This window comes from the organism of the source record quoted next, unplaced genomic scaffold (assembly GCF_019419815.1).
Source record: "Pyrus x bretschneideri cultivar Hongxiangsu unplaced genomic scaffold, Pyrus_bretschneideri_v1 Contig8, whole genome shotgun sequence".
In the NCBI taxonomy this organism is placed as follows: domain Eukaryota; kingdom Viridiplantae; phylum Streptophyta; class Magnoliopsida; order Rosales; family Rosaceae; genus Pyrus; species Pyrus x bretschneideri.
Window position 1 is genome coordinate 694,302 of NW_025999820.1, and position 20,547 is coordinate 714,848.

General features: G+C 34.9%; 1 protein-coding gene across 2 annotated transcripts; it reads right to left on the reverse strand.

Moving 5' to 3' along the window:
• Positions 1-4,047: 4,047 nt before the first annotated feature.
• On the reverse strand, positions 4,048-18,962 carry LOC103931631 (exportin-7). 2 transcript variants are annotated; one of them, XM_009341144.3, is made up of 29 exons: positions 18,726-18,962; positions 18,314-18,568; positions 18,061-18,221; positions 16,488-16,553; positions 15,482-15,599; positions 15,251-15,360; positions 15,053-15,148; positions 14,535-14,658; positions 13,560-13,627; positions 13,100-13,186; positions 12,384-12,536; positions 12,201-12,296; positions 11,954-12,013; positions 11,742-11,860; positions 11,531-11,618; positions 11,116-11,220; positions 10,943-11,047; positions 10,812-10,864; positions 10,636-10,699; positions 10,388-10,522; positions 10,048-10,160; positions 9,873-9,966; positions 9,282-9,501; positions 7,940-8,070; positions 7,287-7,433; positions 6,552-6,680; positions 5,545-5,643; positions 4,810-4,848; positions 4,048-4,626 (listed from the first exon to the last, which is right to left on the reverse strand). In XM_009341144.3, the coding sequence occupies exons 2-29, from the start codon at positions 18,552-18,554 to the stop codon at positions 4,489-4,491; spliced, it is 3,159 nt and encodes a 1,052-aa protein (XP_009339419.2). In that variant the 5' UTR covers positions 18,555-18,568; positions 18,726-18,962; the 3' UTR covers positions 4,048-4,488. The 2 variants fall into 2 exon arrangements, with proteins under 2 accessions (XP_009339419.2, XP_009339420.2); XM_009341145.3 differs by having other exon boundaries at positions 10,943-11,044; positions 18,726-18,961.
• Between the last annotated feature and the right edge of the window lie 1,585 nt (positions 18,963-20,547).

Here is a 20,547-nt window from a genome sequence, read left to right on the forward strand (position 1 = left end):
CCTCTTCCTTCCCTTATAGCCTCACACGTGGCATCATCTCCTTGCTTCAGATTTTCTGGAGCCTTTTAAGTTATGGTCAAATGACCATTTACCCCAAACTTTGCTCGTTTATAACTTATTTGTTACAACTCCGTTTCACGAACAGTTTGCGCCATTCGTGGAATTGGGCTATATCCAAATATGCCAAGAAATCTGATAAAATATATGAGGATATAAATAGGTCCTCATATAATTTTGTTACCTAACTAGGGCATTTTCGTCATTTCCTACTTAACAAAAAATTATACGACAAAAATAATAACAAAATCCGAAAGCGAGATTTCACATTTTCCCCATTCGAATTTCATAACCATAAATCGATCTATTTGAATTTTCTTCCACATAAACAAAGAAATGAAATTCCACAAAACTTGTAAAATATTCAGGGTATTGCACTAACAAACTAGTTTATTCTCTCTTTAAGTAGATTCTTTTGACTGCATGGCACAACATTGACAAAAGCAATTGACAAATATGATACACTAATTTAAAGACATTCAAATTCGTTGCCAATGCTATAATTCTAAAAATAATATTTGAATTATTCGTGTCTATCCGGTTAATATTGGTCCTTTTGGGCGATCATGACTGCTCTGCATGCCGATTACGTCCTAATCCTGTTTAGAATTTGAAATAAGCTTATCCTTTTTTTAAAACAAAATTTTCAGTCAAGTTGAAATAAAAAATAATAATCAAGGTTATTTTTCAAGGAAAATAAAGGATGCATGATTTGTATCGTTCATTTTCTTCTAGAATATGACGTGATGATTTTCTATGAGAACAAAGAAGGGAAATTATATATATAGTTATGTATCAGAGATTATATATATATAGAAAGCCTTTACGATAAGAGATTTTTTTTATAGAAACCCTTAACGTTAAGGGATTTTTTTTTTTTAATTTTTTTATTTTATAAAATTGGAATTAGTTGTGCGGTCCACATCACATCGAATATTAATTATCCGAACCATTTATTTTTTAAATTGCACTTCATAAATCATCTTTACAAAATATTAGCCAAATCGGAAATATTTGAGGCATCTAATTGAGTTCAAGGAAATTGATCAACATTTTGTTCTCAAATAAACGTTAAAATTTTATCGTGATAATTAAATAGGTAAATGATTTCAAATTGAATTGAATTTTTGTAAGGATGATCTATGAATCAGAACTTACAAAATAAACGGTTCAAATCGTTGAACTTCGATGTGAAGTGAACCCTACAACTAATCTTCTTTTTATAAAAAAAAAATAGAAACTCCTTCTCTTGAAGAGCCTGTATGACGTTCCTTATTTGGACGTAAAAAAGGAAGAAACTCTGGCCACAAACGGTTCCCAAGCAGTTGGCCCACTTGGACGCACCCGATCCCGAATATTAATGTTGTGAATATTATGCCTTAGTACGGTAATTGGCTATGCAAATCAACGACAATCTTGGAGTCCCCTACCAATGCAATGTTTTTGAAATTTCTTTGTTCTGGAAAAAGAAGAGCATCTCTGACTCTGTGGGTAAGAGCTTATTTGAAGCTATACGGTATAAGGATGGTCAATAGGATGACCATTCACCGTGCCAATTTCTTATAACAAAACCTTTAGATTGCTTAACTAATTTTTTTGAACAAACGATATTATTTACACTAATGAAGTGGAGAAGTGGGCTAAATCTCACGATAGACTAGCAATAATATGGTAAGGATGGTTAATAGGATGATCATTCACCATGCCAATTTCTTATAACAAAACCCTCTAGATTGCTTAACTAATTTTTTTTTTTTAACAAACAATATTATCCACACTAATGAAGTGGGGAAGTGAGTTAAGTCTCACAATGGGCTAGCAATAATATAGTTCAAATTCGCCTTTGATGATAATCGAAGCTAAGATCTCTCACTTACCAGTGAAGAGAAATATCACTAGACTGTAGTACTGAATGATAGATTGCTTAACCAATTTATGATACTAGAAACATTATTATCACTTGTTTTGCAAAAGTACATTGAATGAATGGATGAATAATTTTCAAAACTATTATCATCTCACACTATTCGCTTTCCAACAAGCTAATTTCTTTTGAATCTGAAGAATTAATTCCTTAGAATTAACAAGGTCTTTGCAAAAAAATAATATTACGAATACAAAATACTTTCCAATAGTAGTTTTATTTAAGCTAAATAGGACATCTTGAAGAAATTTGCCCAGTTCTTTTTTTCATTTCCTGTCAGGAAATTTATTCTTTTAAATATAAGAGGTACTACACCACAAATTGATAGCAACTAATTCTCCTTCCCATACAAGTGCAATACTAGATGAGGAGGTAACATACTTTTGACCTTTGGGTCAAAGAGTATACCAAAAGAGAGCGAGAAGCCCAAAGAATGCATCCATGGGAGTTCGAAATCAAATTGGAGTTCCAAACCTCTACTCGATTTCCACTAGACTAACCCCTTGGGGTTGTTCTGAAAGTTATCCAAGTTAATCTTTTTTTTTTCTTTGCGAGCTGCCACTAACATTACAAACTACAGTATAACGGTATTATTTTCTACTTGCAAGTAGTAAGCCTCACATTTTAATCTCAAATATAACGAGTTCGATACTATTATAAATAAATAGTCATTTTAGAACTTAGCCTAAATATCTATCCTCCAATGTAAAAACGATGTTCTATTGTGAATTCTATCTTTATTTTCTACTTATGTGATGGAACGTGACGACTCATCCCAATAAACAACTAAATTAGAAGCATATCGTCTGGCAAAGACCAAGACCATCGGCTTTGTTTGTGATCCTTTTGGAAACAAAAATGAGAGACAACTATCGCCATCACTGTCGCAATAAGGCTTGTTTGAATGAGAAATTTGCCACTACCAAAGGATTTAGATTGAGTATAGTTTTTTTTTTTTTTAGTACAACAATATATTTACACTAAGGAGGTAGGAGTTCAGTTAAATCACACAATGAGCAACCTAATTTGGTATCGAATTCGTCATTCACGAGATTTGAAATCAAGACCTCTCACTTACATGTGAGGAGTAATACCACTAAACCGTAGTATTAAGTGGCATGTCATGTATAGTTAAAAATAAACTACAAGAGTTAGAGAGATTTGAAATTAGTAGATAGAGTGCAAAAAGAAGAATTTGCAAATAACTACTTGAAATGAATCATTTGTAAATCTATTTCATACATCTTTGCAATTATCAAGTGCATTTCTAATCCCTCCCCTCTAAATTTTTTGTCTATTATGATTATATTTATAATTAATTGCTTAGTACATGCAAATCCTTTGTCCAAACATAACACTACGTTTGGATGAGGGAAGTAAATTTGAAATTTTGACGAAAGTTAGAAATTATAACTGATATGCATCAATTCCCTTGTTTGGATTAATAAACATAGAAATTTAAAATTTCCGCAAGGGAAAAAACCTGAAATTTGAAACATTCAGTTCCCAAATTTAAATTCCATATAAATATTTGTAATTTCCAAATGTACAAGGGTGAACTTAAAAATAACATATTCCGTATTCAAATTTCATTGTTCTTAGGTTAACCAAATGAAAAAATTCACAAATTCTAACCAATAAAATTCCATCATTTGAATTTCCGTCATTTTAAAATTTCCTCATCCAAACAGAATGCAATATTCTTTTTTGTTCCCATAAAAAAAAAAAAACTTAATTATCAAAATGCTCCTAAATTATCACAAAAGTACCATTTTAACCCCTGCTTTTGCATCCTATCACTTTCTAACCCCTAGATTTTAACAAGTCTCTCACATTGGCATAGTTCGTCACATTCATCCATTGACTGTTTACTTTTTCTTCACAATATCAACATAATATCAACAATATGAATAACAAATTAATGACATATCGAGTGCCCCATTATCGAATAACAAGTTAATCGACAACATTGACAAATTCAAATATCTATTCATCCCATGCGAATTCTGGGTACGAATTCTACGTGAAACCGGAAAATGCCAAGAACGAAAATGGAGATCCAAGAGTCAAGAACAATCCTTTAAACCTATTTTTCTTTCCCCTATTATCAACAAATACAAAGAATATGTAAAGGTTAATGTACAGAAGATCAACTTACAACTGACCATACATCCCCAAACATAAAACTTGACAACATATACACCCTTTTTTTCTAAAAGAATTGGTTTACTAATATTAGAACTGGCCATTTTCTACATGTCAAACCCCACCACTATCTTCTACAAACCACCAGTAAGGCAAACGTCGGTATCGTTCCTCGTCAAGCACTGCGATAATGATACTGCCACCGCAAACAAAGTCTACTGCAGCTTCCGGTTACACCAGCCCAAGACCTTCAAACTTAGCTCCTTTTTTTTTTTCCCAGTGGAGTTTCCATTTTTTTTTTTTTCAGCTACAAGTATGCGGCAAACTATTCTTTTAAAATCTTCCAGACGTACAATTCATAGTTACTTCAACCGGAAATCACGCCTGAATACCGTCAAGTTTTGGGCAAACTTGTCCCTGTTCTTTGTATCCAAGCTTCTAGTTACATCCACCATAAGCTTGTCAAAACACTGGGAAAGCCGTTGATGTTGATCCGCTTGCTGCAGGCCAATATCAAAAAGTGTCATGTACATGTACTCGTGGCAATAACAATTTAAAACAGCTAAACAGTAAATTCAGCGTTGCTCAAACTCAGAAGTTGAGGTTTCACCCATCATATTAGCTTAGTCTTTCATTATTCCATTATATAACTCAAACAATCAAGAGTGGAAGGCACAACTAACCTGTGAAGCCAGGATATGAGCTTTCAAATCGGAGAATATCTGCAAGTCAGACACCATCTTTCAGTCAAATACAGCCATCAGAAGTGAAAAAGGATAAGACAAATACAGAACCACTTCCAGCAAATGCAAATTTGAAATTTGTAGCAAAGAAATCCAACAGTTCGGTAAGGCTTTCATTTTATATCTATCTACTCTCTCTCCACCTCACTTATTTTTCTCTCTCATTAAAAATAAAAAGCCGCATAAAATACAACCTAAATAATATGCATTGTCAGCCAAACCGTGCTAAAACAAGTTGGCCCACCACAAGGAGTTGAACAAAAGATGCAAAGATGCGACTTCTCTACTGAGACACAAAGAAGAGTAGAGGACAGTACAAGTACTGTTAAGAAAGGATGCAAACTTACAATATTCTAATGTCCTACATTATAAAAGACAAACACCATAAGATATGGAACCAAGATTTACAGTTAGAGAGAAAAAGAGAGACGGAGCTGCATTGTTTCCAAATATTTTCTAAAAGCTAAAAATGGCTTCAGGAAGCAGTAACACGAACACATGCACGTACACATTGAACAGAAAATTTATTGGTGCAATCATGTGAAGGTGGAACTGATTAAAAAGAGGCATTTAAAAAACGATGTTGCAGACAAAGACTTGAACAATCTGACCAAAAGATAAAAACAAAAGACTTGAACAAGTTACAATATATATGCACTCAAATAAAAATACTACCTGCTCATTAATAAGTATCAAGCTCAGCATTGGTCTGCTAAAATTCCACTGGTTGTTACTTTCCTCGAATAAAACAATCTCAAACAGCGTCTTCAGTACCTTTACATATAAAATGACTCAGATCAGTCACATAACCAAAAGAATGTAGTAATTTAGTAACTAGGGAGAATAACCACAAAAAGCGTAAGCAAATTTAATTCACATTGCATGCATGGAGTCCGAAAGCAAATTTAATTCACATTGCATGCATGGAGTCCGATTTCATGCATAAATTTGACATATAAACATTTTTTTCCCAATAGCTTTACATATCTTCAAGCAAAACCCAAACTGAAGTCCCCTAGAGCATATATTAATCTCGACCTAATCCTCCCAAGGGTTAGGCACACAAACACTTTTTTATACAACAACATATTTACACTACGCGGTGGGGAAAAATTGGTATCGAACTCGCCATCCACTGATTTGAACCTAAGACCTCTCACTTCCAACTTACAAGTCCAGGCATGGGACTAGTTGAACTAAAACAATGCAAACACATCTTTACAATCCGGTTGGGCTTATGGATTTCTGCAAATTATTATGTGACTATAAGAGTTCAATGCCATTAAAAAAATGAATATATCAAACTTGCCATCGTTTCAGTTTAATTGATTACTTGATAAGCACTGACAAGGTTCTGGAGTGTCACCTTATAACTGAAAAAAAAATACTACAGAGTTGCATCATTATTTTTGGGTCAACAAAAATCCATGCATTTTCAATATGTAATCGTCCAAGCAGATAGATCTTGACAGAGTTTAGAACTGAGTCTGACTTACGATGGAAAAACAGTAAAAAAAAACATTACAAAGATAACCATAAGGCACAGTAACAGAATTGAATGGATAAAGATGGTACATGTTAATATTTAACAAAATTACAATTACTGAACCACAAGAAATGGACATCTTAACAAAGATTCTAAGACAGATAACAAAAGAGTAATACAGCATAAGTATCCTTACTTCTGGAAACAAGTTGGGGCAGTCTGAAATGTGACGAGCAAGATTGACTGCAGTAGGTGATGTGGGTGCCTCACCCATGGTTATGTTGTTGAAGTAGAAAGCAGCCAAAGTTTCAACAGCTGATGCACACTGGAGAAAAAGGTAAAGTTTGAAATTGAATAATGAAAAAAAATGTAAAATTAATGCGGCAGATGCAGACAAAAACTGGTCAGTTGGTAACACAGGATCATGTCACCAAAAAGTTCTCCAGTGCAATAACTTTTTCCAAAATTTTTAACATTAGATTTCTAAAAAACTTCTACAGTGTTCGATGTTTGGAAGTTTAACACTTCGCACTTAGCAGTGGCCAACTGTTCATCATTTTGGGTTTTTCCACTGCCTGACTGGTAACCTCCTGAAAGTTTCCAAAGACTGATGAGGGTAGGGTGGGAATTGGACTTGAGGGAGTACAAATCCTGGCAAGGGAAGGTTTAAGCTTATTCCAAAGCACGACTTGTTCCCAAAACATGACTTGTGCCCTTGATAGCACAAGATGATTTCTACATTTCAGGTTAGTTTTATTTTTGCTTGTACACATTATTCTATCTGACCTTCTAGTTGAGCTAAACAGAGGAAAACAAATGCAAAAAAAAGGTTCAGTAATAAGTTATTCTTTGAAAGTGCAGCCTTAAATTTGAGACATGCAATTGACGATGAAGAGTTATTTCGTCCATAGAATAGAGGCATAACACATACCTGCGATGCAATGCCTGTATCGAAACCTTTAATCCCAGACTCAAGGGACCCAACTATATGCATAAAAGTACTGGTATCCAGATTCAGTATATACACAATATGGCTGTTGAATAAAACCTCCAAGAATGCAAAATAGGCCTTTGTCAGCTGCAAATAGTAAGAAATTCCAATAAAGACCACCTTCCAAATTTTAGGCAAGAGGAATAACTTAAAGAAAGATAAAATTAAAGAGCCTTATATCTGCAATTTATCTGAATCGAGTAAGCAGAGTAAGAGCTTAAAGCGTCAAAATGCATCAGCATGATAGAATTTTAGCAAGGACAAACTAAAGAATAGGATAGCATAAATTTCAGACTTCATAAATTGCATATTTAGTGTTCAGAGCCATACTGTTTTCTCATTTCCCATTGTTTCTTAGAAATTGAGAAGAAAAACAGTTTTTAGCCTCTGAAAGCATTGATAGGAATAGTGCACAAAAATGAAAACTACCAGGAAAAAAAAAGAAAAAAAACCCATTTTAAGTTGTTTTCAATTTCAAGTTTTTGTTTCATACATTCACCTTCATTTCGCAGTCGAAATCATATCAAACAACTCCTACCAGGTACTCAAAACTAATAGATGCAAGGAAGACTAACAAACATAAGCTAATGTACCTTGCGGAATGCCAATACATCAGCCAAAGGAATTGATAATGTCATCTTCAGTGCAATATCAAGTGCATCAGCAAGCGCTCTATCACCATATAGCTCAAACACCCCAAAGTTGACATAGTTTCCAGCAAGAGCTATCATTTGAAAAAATCCTAAAATCAGCTCATAACATAACATTTGTACAAGGAGCTATTTCCCTTTTTTAATTCAACATGGAAAGCAGGGGAAGAGCCACTACGGGATTTCAGGTTAAAAACTACTACCAACAATGTTGTGGTAGAGTCAAGAAATGAATTGAAAGTACAACTTTGCAAAAGAACTTTATTCCTTTGTTTGCTGTTTTCAATTTGGAAAGAACAAGAAGGAAAAGAAAAAACAACTTGAGGTGCTTTCCTAAAACACAGACAAAAAATGGCAATTGGAAAACACAATATAATCATCAGCTTCTTTATAGGAATTCCAATCCATTCACTTTGAGCTTGGTTGTTGAACTAAGCAAATAGATGGGTTTCCTCTAATTATTTTAAACAAAGATACATGTTTCAGCATCTTTAAAGGGTTGTTTGGTATCCTTCTTGTATCTAATTTTTGGTTTGCAAGATGAAGCTAAATTACTTAGTACTCACTACATTATTTTAAAAAACAAAAAATTGGATCCAAGAAGGATACCAAACAGCCGCTAAACTTTGCACTAAATTCAATCCAATTGCTAAAACCTTACATGATTCCATTAACACTTTCTAGAGTCAAAAGATTAATCTTTTTTTTTTAAGCATAAGCATCATATTATTTAGTCACAATGACCACCGTTCTAAACCGACGAACCATAAACAACCTTCATTGCGTACCCACATTAGTCACAAGACTCTCAACTTGAGATTGACAAGTTTGCAACACCAAATTTGTAAACAATTTAAGGATTACCAAAAAAATAACAGTCCACTAGCCAACTAATAAATTACGATTTATTCATGCTCTTGCCAGACCTTCCTTCATCAGATCTAGGCTGTTTTTACTGCTTATCCTGCACCCAGAAATATGATTCTAACTATCTGCAGACTACAACTTACACCATTTGAGAGCAGCTCAGATGAATTTTGTTTTCCAACCAAAGTGAAATAATGAAAAAACCCACAGCAATATGTCAGATGTTCAAGAATATACATGCAAGAAGTGCAAAATAAACAGAGTGATAATTGTCATACAAAGCTGATAAAACATTCTCAAAAAGTACTTTACCATTCAGAACTGAATAAAGATACAACTATACCTAGTGAATAATCATGCAATTAATGATTCAACAAAGTGATTACTGTTACAAGAAACAAGAGGTTAGTGGACTCACCTCTTGTAAGAATAGTTAAAGAAATCCAAATTCCCTTGTATTTGAAGCCATATATATCCGCAACATTTGGAAGAGACAAAATCCTTGACCCATACGCAACAATCAATTTACTGACTTCTCGAAAAAGAAGTATTCCATTAGGAGAAGATGAATCAAAAGTCAAGCGTTGGGCTTTGTTGAATGCAAACTCAGCCATGAATTTCAACAAAGGGGTGGTCACCTGCAGCATTTATTGGGAAAATATTGAGAGAAGATAACACAAATTAACTTTGCAAGAAATAAGAAGGAATAAAATGTAGCTGAGAGAGATCTGCTTCCTGTTTCCATTGTATTTTAATATGCTTCAAAATAATAAAATATTATCTAACCTTACCTGATCTCCTAGCTAAAAACTATAATGCAAACAAGAAGCAGAGACTTATGATTCAAAAGACATTCATTTATTTTAAAAGCTTTCTGAAAATGTAGAAATCTTCAACTAGTACTAAAAGTTCAATTTCAAAGTATGAAATTTTAGATAATTGCTTAACCACCTAATGCAGAACTCCGTTGAATTTTTCAACAAAGGAAGCAGTTAACATTGTCCTTTACCTCTGGTGTATCGGACCAGTGCAAGATTCCTTTCAAAAGAAGTGGCATGTGTGCAGGATACAACCAATCAAACAGAAAGCCATAAGTTCTGCGACTGAAGATATTAAAGAAGAGCATAAGAAAAAGAAATTGGTAAGCCTTATAAATTCGATACAGAAAATGAAAAAGTACTTACCTATTTGTGGCCATGGCAATTCCTCTAAGGTCTCTCATCAACCCAATTAGTCCATACTTTACAGCATCAGTACGAAACATTGAATCAGGAGTTGATTCCAGATTGATGAAAACCTGAAGTACCACATATAGTACAGGAGTAACTAAAATGAATCCATACAATACCAAACATGACAGTATGTAGTGTGTGTAGTTAAGCATTTTAAAGAACACACAGGAACATCTATGCAGATTCTGCAGCATGCACATATGAAACATTTTTTTTATTGTTTGTGTTTGTATGTGTGCAGAGAGAGAGAGAGAGAGACAGAGACAGAGAGATAGAGACAGAGAGAGCGTACTTGCAAAAGTGGATCCATGGAAGATTTAAATTTGACAGAGCTGTCTTCCATGAATATTAACCAGCCAATTATATAATAGAAAGTTGTTCTGCTGCGAGAACACCTATACTCTTCCAGAAAAGGGAAATGCTCCCTCTGAAAAGAGAAATTCAAAATGAGAGCTTTTCACACAAAATACAGGATTCTGTTCAAGATATTCAAATCAAAAGTGTAAATGCAAAAGAAAGATATTTCAGATTTGGATTTACAGTATGATTGGCAAGTATAAATTTGACAGTATCCAACTTCAAGAGTAGCTTGCCACTCATGTATCTGCAAAATAATTAGCCTTACAATAAGCAAAATATGATAAAGGAAAATAGGCTCTCTTAAACCAACAAGCACTCCAATGTTCCAAACCATATACAGAAGGAAAAGAACTAACCCAGACGCCAGCTCCAAGAACAAACTCAGGGTGTGACCAATGACCTCCTCATTCTGAAAATAGGCAAGAATTAAAATGCAAAATAATATCCAAATGTACTTAACGTGAGTAAAGCATGAAAAAGATTTCACCTCCGTATAACATTTCAGGTTTGTAGCAATCTTGCCAACAATGACATTTAACATCAAAAGATGATCATGAAGTCCAAGAAGCTCAGAAAGGCGAGCATATAACTGCTGCAACAAATGGAGAAGCCTCAAGAAGAATGCTAGCAATACTTTAAAGAATGCTAGGAAAAACTTACCCTCGAAGAATGCATGGCCTGGTCACCCACATAAGACTTCCGAAAATGTTGAAAAAAGGTAAGAATTGCACGGTCAAGTCTTTGCTTGCTTGTTTCACCATACCTCTGCCAATGCCGGGGTTGAACAATTTTTGTTAAGTTTGATAGCACCACCCAATGAAGAAAAAAATAAATAAATAGGCAATCTTTAAAGTTGAATATCACTCTTAACACCAAGTAATTTGGCTGAATATATTAACCAAAGTGCTTGAAGCCCAAAGCAGCATAGTTTTAAAGTGCGCCCTTTCATTTACATCAAACCATGATAAAAACAGTACCATCTTAGGCAGAGAAAGATAGAAAAATCTAGATTTAGAAGGTAAATATTTGATTACTATATCTAATATTCAGAAAGATGTAATTGCTGCTGCTGTACCTGGCTGTGTAGCCCACTGTCAGTGACATTTATTAACTGCAAGATGCGAGCTGAAAGTTCTGCATCAAGTACTTCTTGTGACTCGGCACTGCCAAGGAAAAATAAAAAACATAAAAAATCTTCCATGGTAGCAATGAAGGGAAAAGCAAGATGAATGAAGAGGAGTAAAAGCAGGATTTTTTGGTCAATAAAGTTGTTTAGTTTTCTTTACCTGCACCCAGTACTTTGCTTTATCTTGAGAACTGCAGCAACTATATGAACAATCCAAGCAAGTTTCGCTTCAATAACAGAGAGGTCACTGTTATCACTGGTCTGAACTCGAGCTCTTTCCTATTCAAGTCAGAAGAATTGATTAAAGACATGAAGTCCAGAAATTTTTCTTTTCAATTTGCAAGAGGCATCCTTCACTATAAATGCCCATACCGTGTAGACTTGCAAAAGAGGCTCCACTATGTTTATTATATACAAACTACTGCTTTCATACTGCAACCAAAGAGAGAAGGTCATGGAGGCAACTTTGATAAATTCAGATCAGTTCCACATGTCTTAAGTCAAGATATGTATTTTAAATGCTTTTTTATCAAATAGAAAATTGTTTATTTGACGAATTGCAAAACCATAACTTCTTCAGACTGAAAACGAGAAGCACATAACATTTGTAGAGGTAAACCTGGAATCTACAGACTTGTGTAAAACAATCCAACTGATCTTGAAGAAGTTCAACGTTGTCTAAAGGGTTCTCAGAAAGATCATCAAGCAATCCGTCCTGTAAAATAGTGAGAAGATATAGAGAACTTTAATAAATTTGAACATAAAATTGCAGTACTGGCCCAGAAAAAGTTTTGGTTTTTACCTGCACGGAGTTAAATCTTGATGTGATGAAACCTTCAGTAATCTTAGGAACAAATTCATCGAGCATGCTGGGTGCATCACCTTTCAAGTATGGTACAGATGTCACCAATCTAGACCATAGTCCTAAAAGGTAGTATACGCTGCTGCTGGCCCACTGAAAAGAAGACAAAGTTTCAGTAATGCAAGTTGCAATTTCTCAACCCGGATAATTAGTTCCAGCTACCAGGCACCATAAGGTACCATAGATAGTGATATTCATGTATAATGGCAGTAAATGTCATTAGGACAACTAGAGAGAGAGAGAGAGAGAGAGTGAGAGAGAGTGAGAGAGAGAGAGTGTGAGAGAGAGTGTGTGTGTGAGAGAGAGAGAGAGAGTCTGTGTCAGAGAAACAGCGGGAGAGACAACTGGAAACTATAAGATAAGAGTAACTACAACTGAAAATAAACGACTAGATGCAGATAAGCAACTGAAGATTAATGTAAACAGAAGGTAAGGGATTGCAAGCCCGATCAAGACTCACATGGGATGAAGCAAAACCCAAAAATCTACAAAAATTAGATTTAGGAAATTGCATGATATAAAATATGATGGAAGATCAGTGGCCCACCCAAAGGAAAGGGTGAGACTGACTTATCGTGGAAGTGTTTTCATTCAACGGCTTAGTATGCAATATTCTTTTCCTAATGCTTGGATAAAAGTGGTGAAAGACATTCAACCTTCCAGGAATGCAAAGACTTTAAAGTGAATTCTGCTACTAAACGTATCCAGTCACTATAGCCTTCCACAGTCACAAGCTCTGACAACTGCGACAAATTTAGAAGTTCAATAAGCATAAGCAGTAAACTAGATCAACTCAAGGAAAGATTACATACCAGAAAATAAATTTCATAATCACCACAAAGAAATTACAAACCATCTACATAAAATCTCATGTCAAAATCAAAACTACAAGCATAAAGCGTAAGTTTCACCTTTTCAAGGTACAAATCAATTTCATATAAATATAAATCCAAAACAAAAAATGTAGGTATATTTAGAGAGTAATTTACAAGCATGCAACATTCATTAAGCTCGCTTCATTTGAATGAGTTACCCAAGACACCAAAAATGACTCTAGGGTATTTCATACTAGAGAAAAAGATTGATTTCAAAATTACCACAAGGAAGAAAGATTACCTGATAATTCATTCGGAATCGTCCAAGAAGACGACAATATTCATGGTAATTATCATGATCAGCAAGACCTGATTTCCAGTCCAAACAAATCATTATGAAAACCCAACAGATTAAAGAAAACACGCACTAATAAATCATAAATTCAGGGTTGGTGATTAAGTATTAGCACAGTCACTGACAAGTGTCTAAAATTCAGATAATATCCACCTTAAGTATATTATATATACGAATCCTAGGACCAACCAATAAATGACAACTACAAAGTATCTTTGTTGCACTGATACTTGAAATTTGGGCCAGGGTGAGTTTCTACCGATGCCCCCACGATACAGTATGACACATAGCGGATATGCAAAATATAGTATTGTCCACTTTTCCTACTTTGTAGACTATGAGAAATGACAACGATACTCATAGGACACAGTAAAGATACGGCAAGGGCTTATTCAGTTTTTGTAACTTTTGGGGATGTTTTTGAAAATTTAGAACAAGGCAAGGCCAAAGTGTAATTTTCAAAAGTTCATTTTAAAGTCATTCCTCTCCTCTTCTATATGGTTTATGATGAACATGAATCTTTCTCTTTTGTGACTTATTTTATGTTATGAAGTATGAACTTATGATGAACTTTTTTTTTTCGAGTGGTAATATGACATATTATATATTATTTTATTATATAGATTATTTAATTGATGTATCGTATTGGGCACCCATACCCGTGTCTGTGCAGCATAGACGGGTACAAATCTGTCCATAGTTGTTCATGCAAGAGTCAGTAAAAAAAGCACAAAGGGAAAACAATCATATTTAAAAAGTTCTTTAAAAAATATCTAGGAAGTTAATAACTACCAAAAATACACAAATGCAGGAAAGCACGCATTCCAGCACACAAACAAATTATTTCACATTCAGCACAATTTGAGTAAGATACATGACAATCAACAGAAATAAAAAAAAAAAAGGCCAAGCCAACAACACCTTGCCCAGTTTGTAGGATTTCTTTGGTTCCTGTGATTAAATGGGACAGATAGTTTGAACGGGCAGGATCACTAGTAAACAAAGAACGTCTAACAGAAGCCAGTCGCACCAAGCATTCCAGTGCCTATAAAGAACAATAGTAAAAACTTGATTAAGATGTTAAACAGTGAAAATACATGAACAATAACAACATAAAATTTCAAATGGTAGGAAAAGAAACTTTTTACTCCAACAAACAAAGACAGATACATTTTAGATATCAAAGGACAGAACTTCCACCGCTGTACACTTGCACATGCATGACAGTATGTGATTGCAGTGATCAAGAACTAATAAAAAAATATCTTGCACCAGCAATAAATTAGCCATTATGACAAGGATCTGATTCACAATAGATGTAACATCAGCAATAAATTATCCCACAAGCGACAGTTTTCTTTGCTTCTTCTATTTTCTAATTAGAGAAGGTTCTAGAAATCATCAGCAATTAATTAAGAAGAAAAATCACATATACTAACCTCCTTTGAAAGAGGGGGCTTTGTATTGGCATAGTAATCAAAGAAGACTTGAAGTGTAGCAGGATCCTCCAATGTCGACTTCCAACCCGACGGAATCTGTAAGATTACCAGTTAAATACTTAGTTATGATTCACTGCATACGAGACTAATCAACAGACCTTCGAATGGTTAACAATCCAAAAGAAACGAGGATAATACCTGAACAGTACCAAATTCTTCAGAACTTTCATCAATTGAGGTCCCAACAAAATCAAAAGATAGGCATTTAAGTGAAAGCGAAAGAGCCAACTCTTGCAATCGACTTGCAACTGTGCACCACAAAATCAAACAGCATTAATACCAATAAACCAAGAATTACAATAATTAAATAGTGGTGGTAAGGGGTTAATCAAAATAGGTTTAGAACAACTGCCAGTGCCAACGTATTACCATTACTTTCCAATTGATGCAATGAAGTCAAAGATATTTGGAATATTTGAAAGAGAGACTGGTCCCTGAAGGAGCACGCAACCCTCCGATGATGTGTTGAGGGCAACCCAGGATTAGGCTGATCATTTATCAATTAATGAAAAACAAGCAAATGTTAATCAAATAAAAAATAAACAAGCACATTGATGTTAATAGCCAAGTTAAAACTTCAATAATGCAATGTAGTCTACAAGGTAATTGTCTAAGTCTCTCTATGTTACAGTTTTATTGTATTAGGCGTCATAAATTAGTCTTTAGAATTCCTAAGCATATTAATGTGGACCTTTCCAGATCCACGTACCAATTAAACCTATAAAGGGGCTACTTTGTGAGCTTTGAAATCAGATTGTTAGTCAAAAAGAAAATTTCTCAGCTTGTGTGTGAGGAGGCACAACAACCTTGGAGTGATTCCAAGGCACCTTCAGTGTGATGCTGAAGGCTGGTGTGATGCCAGAATTTTTCTAATTCTCTATTGGAGTGACTCCAATACACCTTTGGTGCAATGCCAAAGGCCGGAGTGAGTCCGGATCTCTTCTATTTCTCTATCCCTTCCTATTGTTTTACATCACACATTTTAGAAGGAAAGGCCATTTCAAGGAAACAAACAAAATTAAGTTTAATTCTTATAAAAATTTGAAAGTTAAATATAACCCCAAAATAATAGTGAAATTAACTAAAAAACAACATGCCTATAGATGTTCGACCAAGGACAAACTTTGAGTGCTTCAACTAGCTTCTATCAGTGTTCTTGAACAAGAAAATAAATTAGAAATATTCACACCATACACTATCATCTATCCATGTAATGATGCCCTAAAGACACTTCAGGATGATATGTGGTTCAACTCACTCAAAAACAAGTTGCAGGAAGACAAGAAATAATGGGAATGGAGAGGAAACCTTCTGTAACCAAAAAGTAATCTCTCATATTAATGATGATATAAAGGGGCACAAATTACAATCTAACCTGACTCATCTCAGACACGAGCTGGTTCAATATCTTCAAACCAATGGCATAGTGATCAGATGTTGCCTGGTAAACAAACTGTTTATGAGTTACACTTGTCTAAAAGATATAATGACAGAGAACATATAAAAAAATTATTTTAAAAAAAAACAAAAAAAAAGCAACACTACCACTTGAATCACTCAGTAGTAGCAGTTAAATTTACTCAGTTATCTATACTCCGTTCCCTCTACAGTTTTAAGAGAGCAATATTACAATGCAAATGGAGCACTAGAACTTCAAGATGGTAAGATAGATATCGCGTAACATCAGAAAACTGAAAATGTAACTTAATAAATGAGCTGGCACTCTACATAGCAATACAGTTGATGCGATACTTCAAAAAATAGTTCGACAGACTGAAGACAAAAGTTGGCTATGTGCAATATAGGGCTTATGAAAAATACTAGTCTGACTCTTGTTGTACATAATTAAAAAAAAAAAAAGTGCATGCAGCGTCCCAAAAATTGAGTTTGGTAAAAATAAGCAATGGACAATAAAAATTTTAGATACTTACAGACAAACAAGGCCTTGAATAGAGCTAAATAGTAAGAGATATACATGTACAAAAAGATAACCAATTAATATTTAATTCCTAAGTTCCAGAATGATAGACCAGGGATCATGTGGCCACAATGTGTTAAAAACAATGCAATCATGGATACAAATAAGGTGATGTTGTAGATTGATGCAGCTTTCTATAAACCAGTTATATTCTCAATCAACGATATGACTGGAAACAAATACAGTATAGTAATCTAAATTTCCTATACATACAGAGTTTTGATTTTTACAGAAAATAAAATTTTATTAAGCCCAAGCAATTCTGAGCAAGCTGTCCACTACAAACAAAATAGCCAATGTAATAGCTTTAACAATCCAACAACTACCGCAGAATTTAGATAAGAACTGCTTCTAATCAGAAAAAAAAAAAAAATGAAAGAACGGGGGAAGTAAGGAATTTCCTGAAATCCCAAAGAAGCTGAAGCTGAAGTAATGCAAGTTGCGGAGATTACCCAGCAAAGTTAGTTTTTGTCTCTACACTTACACCTGATTTACAGCCTCTAGACAGAAGGAATGAGCTGGAATTTTGAGCCAGAGGGCGTATTCCCGTGTCAGTGCTATTTAGGAAAGCTGGTATGTGCTAGGCAATTTCCACATCATGCATTTTATGGTGGTGAGATTCTGGGGATTTTGTGAGATAAAGTTTCATTTTAGACCTCTTTCATGATCATCTGTTTCTTCTGAGTTTTAGGATGTACCGTTGTTCCTTATCTATGAGAATTGGAAGGATGTTGGTGATTGAGATTCTGCTTAACTTAGTTTCAACGTAATATGATTTTGTTGTCTGGTTTCTCGTTGATGGCGTTTTGCTTACAGTACTTTTATTCAGTGGCCAGTTGTTCACAGTCATCGTTACTTACTCATAGCCTTTCTTGGGAATACTGCTCATAACGCAACAGAAATGCCGCGGTATCATAAAATTTAGTTCAAGATCAAAGACATCCCACATATTAACAGAAAGTCATATAACCTGATTCAAGAAGTTCATTGACTCTTTCACCACATCCCGGAATCGATCATCATCAAACCACCCAAACTTGGTGAGTCGACATAAGAGTTGGATTAAAGAGGCAGTCACAAACGGCTGCAACTCTCGTCCTCGGGTAGCCAAATAGTTAATAAGGTAATTCCCTACAACAAATTTCCCACATTGTTCATTTCCAACAAGATGCAAACAACAAATCAAACCAACTAAACATATATAAGTAAGGGGAGATTCTTACAGATGTCGAGACGAAGCTGCAGAGCAAGTTTTTGCTCAGTGACTTGCTTCAACAAGCTAGAACTAGCCAGCATCAACGCGTAGGGGGTCATGGCATTGTCGAGAATGTACTGGCACTGCGAAATGTATTCGATGTTCACCGAAAAGCATTTGAGAGTGTTTTCGGCGTGAGCCCTTTCGACTGAGTCCTGTGAATTGTACAGCCTCTCACACAACGCCTCCAGTTGCCTCAAACCCTCCATCGCTTCGAAAACTCCTATGATTCATCAATCACCAATAAACCATAACCTCAGATTCTTAAACCCAACAAAAAAAAAAATGTAATCTTTACTAAAACCCAGGTAAAAGGTTCAAATGTCAGACACAGAATCAAAATCATAGGTTTTTCCGAGTTGCATGGTTCGTCGATTTACCTTCCGACCCCGAACCGCGGCGGTTCGCGACCCAGCTTGCCGTAAGCCGCTGCCGCCGATTCGATCTCCGATTGCAGTCCAACGATGCTTCACGGTCCCAATTCGTTTAGTGGCTTTGGAAATGGAATTTCTGGGTGCCTTGTGAAGGAGTCTACAATGGCGAGCAAGAGAGAGAGAGAGAGAGCAGAGAGCACAAATGCGAGATTTTTTTCTTTCCTTTCGTATAAAAGACGGACCCGTTTAGTTTCGACACGGCAGGCAACAATTTTACATCTGTCTAAAATTTAGAAAGGATCCAAATCCATATCTACCTTTTTTCCTTTTTTAGGTCGGACTCAAAAATCCTTTACAACTCAATTAAGAAATCAAATAGGGAGGAAGAAGATGCAAGCGATTGGATTATGGATTTAATATCTGGTTTGAGGTTGTGGTTCTTTGAAAAAAGAAAAGAAACACCTTATCAAAAAATCTGCAAATGTGCTTGGTAAAACAAAAATAAAAAAGAATTTAAAAAAAACAGTTGTTAGTAACAATTGAAAAATATATAAAAAAAAAAATAGAAGCAGAGTCTATCATGTTTCTAAAACATGTCTTTTTTTAAAAAGTATAGTAATCAGTGCTTATTTAATGAAATTTTCAAATGGCAAGTATATTCTCACATATTTTACAAAATTACAATATTTGCCCCTATAATTATCTTCGATAATTATTAAATCACATTAAATATCATATCATCTTTAATTGTTTAACATATTCATAGAAATTTATATAAATTTTACCAAACACTCATACAATTTTTTTTTGTTAAAAGCACTTTTACCAAAAAATAAAAAATAAAATTACCGAATACTCAACAACTTTATTTTACAACTTTTTATTTTCAGCACAATAGAAGCATTTTTTTTATTCATGAAAGAAATTGAGTCAAATTCTGTGACATCCTACATCGCCCAGGGGAGTGATCTTTATATGTATATTCACATCCCTACCTAGCACGAGGCCTTTTGGGAGCTCACTTGACACACCCCGACCCAGAAAGTCCACTTGGACCCTGAATCGAGCTGTGCTGGCCGACACCTAGAAGGTGACGAAGCCATAAAATGTGATAGTGCATAAAAAGTGAATAAATTTGAATCTAAAAGTGTCTAAGTACCAGAGTGCGCTATGAGTGGGAGCGAACCCATATCACACGCGATGTCAGAGCATAGGTAAGGTACAGTAGTGCGGGTAAGAATCATACCCTCAGAATTATCCATCAATACTAAGATTCGCCACAGATTCTTGTCGATATAAACTCAGCAGCTAAAACCTAAAGGGCACCAAACAGAAGGTGTGAGTAAGCAATAAAACCCAGCTTCCCAAGTTACTACCTTTCTAAAAGTAATGCCCCTAAATGTAAAACCCGTATCGTTTTCCATAAGATAGTACAACATATATACATATATCCAAACCATACTCGGAAATGACCAAAACCATGGTTTGCCATCAACTCCACCATACATTAATAAGTAGGCCAAATGAACTAAATCAATACAAAGTGATATATCAGTCAGAGTCATCTAAAATGACGTGTACAACTTATCCATATCTCATCAATCATGGCTAGCATATAAGTCGGAGTCACCTATAGTGACATGTACGACTTATCCATATCTCATCAATCATGGCTAGCATATAAGTCGGAGTCACCTATAGTGACCTGTACGACTTATCCATATCTCATCAATCATGGCTAGCATATAAGTCGGAGTCACCTATAGTGACCTGTACGACTTATTCATATCTCGTCAATCCTGGCTAGCCCATAGCTCAATAAGTATAC